The sequence below is a fragment of the Dipodomys ordii genome, unplaced genomic scaffold (assembly GCF_000151885.1).
Source record: "Dipodomys ordii isolate 6190 unplaced genomic scaffold, Dord_2.0 Scaffold32, whole genome shotgun sequence".
Classification (NCBI taxonomy): Eukaryota; Metazoa; Chordata; class Mammalia; order Rodentia; family Heteromyidae; genus Dipodomys; species Dipodomys ordii.
In genome coordinates, this window is record NW_012267248.1 from 7,043,765 (window position 1) to 7,046,345 (window position 2,581).

General features: G+C 54.5%; 2 protein-coding genes across 2 annotated transcripts in view; both read right to left on the reverse strand.

The window, feature by feature from the left end:
- Positions 1-316, reverse strand: part of Ssr1 (signal sequence receptor, alpha) — a 17,285-nt gene extending 16,969 nt beyond the window's left edge. Inside the window, exon 1 of the mRNA XM_013016686.1 lies at positions 157-316. Coding sequence (XP_012872140.1) covers positions 157-235 — 79 coding nt within the window. The 5' untranslated portion in view covers positions 236-316. The remainder of the gene's footprint in view (positions 1-156) is intronic.
- A 782-nt stretch (positions 317-1,098) lies between these two features.
- Cage1 (cancer antigen 1) overlaps positions 1,099-2,581 on the reverse strand; it is a 58,804-nt gene continuing 57,321 nt past the window's right edge. The window contains exon 13 of the mRNA XM_013016624.1: positions 1,099-1,210. Coding sequence (XP_012872078.1) covers positions 1,099-1,210 — 112 coding nt within the window. The remainder of the gene's footprint in view (positions 1,211-2,581) is intronic.

The window sequence follows — 2,581 nt, forward strand, 5'->3', positions numbered from 1 at the left end:
GGTCCCGGGGCGCCAGGAGGCTCGCCGGCTCGCGCGGGGCGTTGGAGGCGAGATGGCGAGGACGGAAGCCGCGCGGCTACCGCCTCCAACTTCAAACTTGCCTTCTTCGGCGTCTTCACGCCGCCCCAGCCCCGCCGCCCACGGCCCTCGCCTCACCTGCCCGGCTGCTCGGGAGCAACACGGTGGCGGGAAACACCAGCAAGAGCAGCAGAAGCAGGCGTGGGAGGAGTCTCATGGCGCGGCCGGTCCACTGTCCAGTCGCGTCCGCGAGTGTTCTCGGCGGCTCCGGCGGCAATGGCGTTACTCTTCATCCGGGCTCCGGAAGGGGCGGGGCAACGCACGTACCACGCAAGGGCCTAGGCCACGCCTCCTATCTAGACTACCGACTGCAGCCTACGTGGCTGCTCGGCGCGGAGTGGCGGAGAGCGTCAGCCCCGCCCTCGCGGTCACGTGGCTAGCGGTCCCACTCTGGAAGTTCCCGCGAGAGCCGACCTCCGGCGATAGTTCCTCCCACCGCTGGCTGCCTGCGGTTTGACAGTGGTTCGGCCGGGCCCTTCCCTTCGCCCCCAATTCGTCTGGGCTGTTTGTGGTTTATTTGAATAGCAATCCGCTTGGTCCTCTGCGCTGTGAAGTCTGCGTAGTTTTAAGTAACACCGGGCTGGAGGTGTGCGCAAGTGGCGTAGCGCGGGCCGGGCCGCCCGCATGGAGTGCCTCGGGGTATAGGAGGGCCTTGAACTCCTGCAGGGTCAGAAGGGGCAGCTTTGGACCCCTCCAGGGTCAGAGGAGTGGGGGAGGCGGCTTGGGACCCCTCCAGGGTCAGAGGTGGGGGAGGGGGCTTTGGACCCCTCCAGGGTCAGAAGTGGAGGAGAGGCAGCTTGGGGCCCCTCCAGGGTCAGAGGTGGGGGAGGCAGCTTTGGACCCCTCCAGGGTCAGAAGTGGAGGAGAGGCGGCTTGGGACCCCTCCAGGGTCAGAGGAGTGGGGGAGGGGGCTTTGAACCCCTTCAGGGTTTGGGGCACAGCCGAGTGGGTCACCGGTGCTGGTGGCTGTGGCTTCAGCAGCTACTCACTGAAGCAAAGTGGGAGGGTGTTTTCTGATAACTACAGCAGCAGTAGCAGCACCGTGGGTTCTACTTGGGACTTGTTCAGACTACCATCTAGGAAAAGTGCCGCAGAGACCAATAAAGCGGCATATCTGAATATTGTGCGGTGACTGCAAGGAAAATGGAAACATACAAAGTAAAAGGACCTGCACGACTGCCCTGCCCTGTCAAAGGCCAAAGCTTGGAGGGTAAAACATTGGCCCTGAGCTCACGAGTTTCAGCATTAGGAGACCCACATTCTCCATATTTAAGCAGCTATCCCTCAGAACTATGTTCACGTGCTGGGAATGTGGCTTAGTGGTAGAGTGCTTGCCTTGCATAAGTGAAGCTTTGGGTTCGATTCCTCTACCTCATAAACAGAAAGCCAGAAGTGGCACTGTGGCTCAAGTGGTAGAGTGCTAGCTTGAGCAAAAGGATCTCAAGGACAGTGCCCAGGCCCTGAGTTCAAGCCCCAGGACTGGCAAATAAATAAATATCTTCTCAAGCCAATCCTGAATTTATAGAATTAAAAGTCCTAGCTACTCTAGAGGCTGACGTGTGAGAATCATGGCTCAAAGCCAGTAAGGACTGGAAAAGCTGTGAGACTCTTACTTCCACCTAATTACCAAAATCCCAGAAGTGGAACTGTGGCTCAAGTGGTAGAGCCTTAGCCTTAGGCATAAAAATCTCAGGGACAGCGCCCAGGCCCTGAGTTCTAAACCAAGACTGACACACACCCACAAAAAATGTTTAAATCCTGTTTACTACATTAGTCTTCCCAGATATTTGACTACCTCCTCCCTCTCTGTTTTCCAGAAATATTGTTTCTCTCCAGTTTGGGCACACCCAGTTGATTCTCCACTTTTGTCATTTTATTCCTTTACAGTTTTAAGAGCAGAAGGTTATTCCCTTTGATGACTTCAGATTTCCCTTTTGGAGGAGGGAAGGGATAGTGGGAGAACCACAAAGGAAGGGGTAGCAATGCTCAACAAGAAATGTTCTCATTGCCTTACTCATGTAACTGTAACCCCTCTGTACAACATCTTTACAATAATTTTTTTTTTAATTTCCTCATTCTAGGCACCCAGTGGCTCACATCTGTAATCCTAGCTACTCAGGAAGCTAAGATCTGAGGATCACTGTTCAAAAAGCCAGCCAGGGCAGGAAAGTCCATATGACTCATCATCAATTAACCACCAGAAAACTGGAAGTGGTGCTGTGGCTCAAAGTGGTAGAGCACTAGCCTTGGGCTGTGGAGCTCAGGAACATCGTCCCACTGCTGACAAAAAAAAAAATCCCACACAATACAAACTCACAAAGTTCCCCATTTGTCTCCTGTGAGCATCTTTGCAGCCAGAGAGGGCTTATGCCTCTGACTCAGTGCCTAACTCCCAATAGAAAATAGTTACACAGGGCTGGGAAGGTGGCTCAGTGGTGGAGCACTTGCCTTGCATGCCTGAGGCCCTGGGTTTGATTCCTCAGCACCACATAAGCAAAAAGAA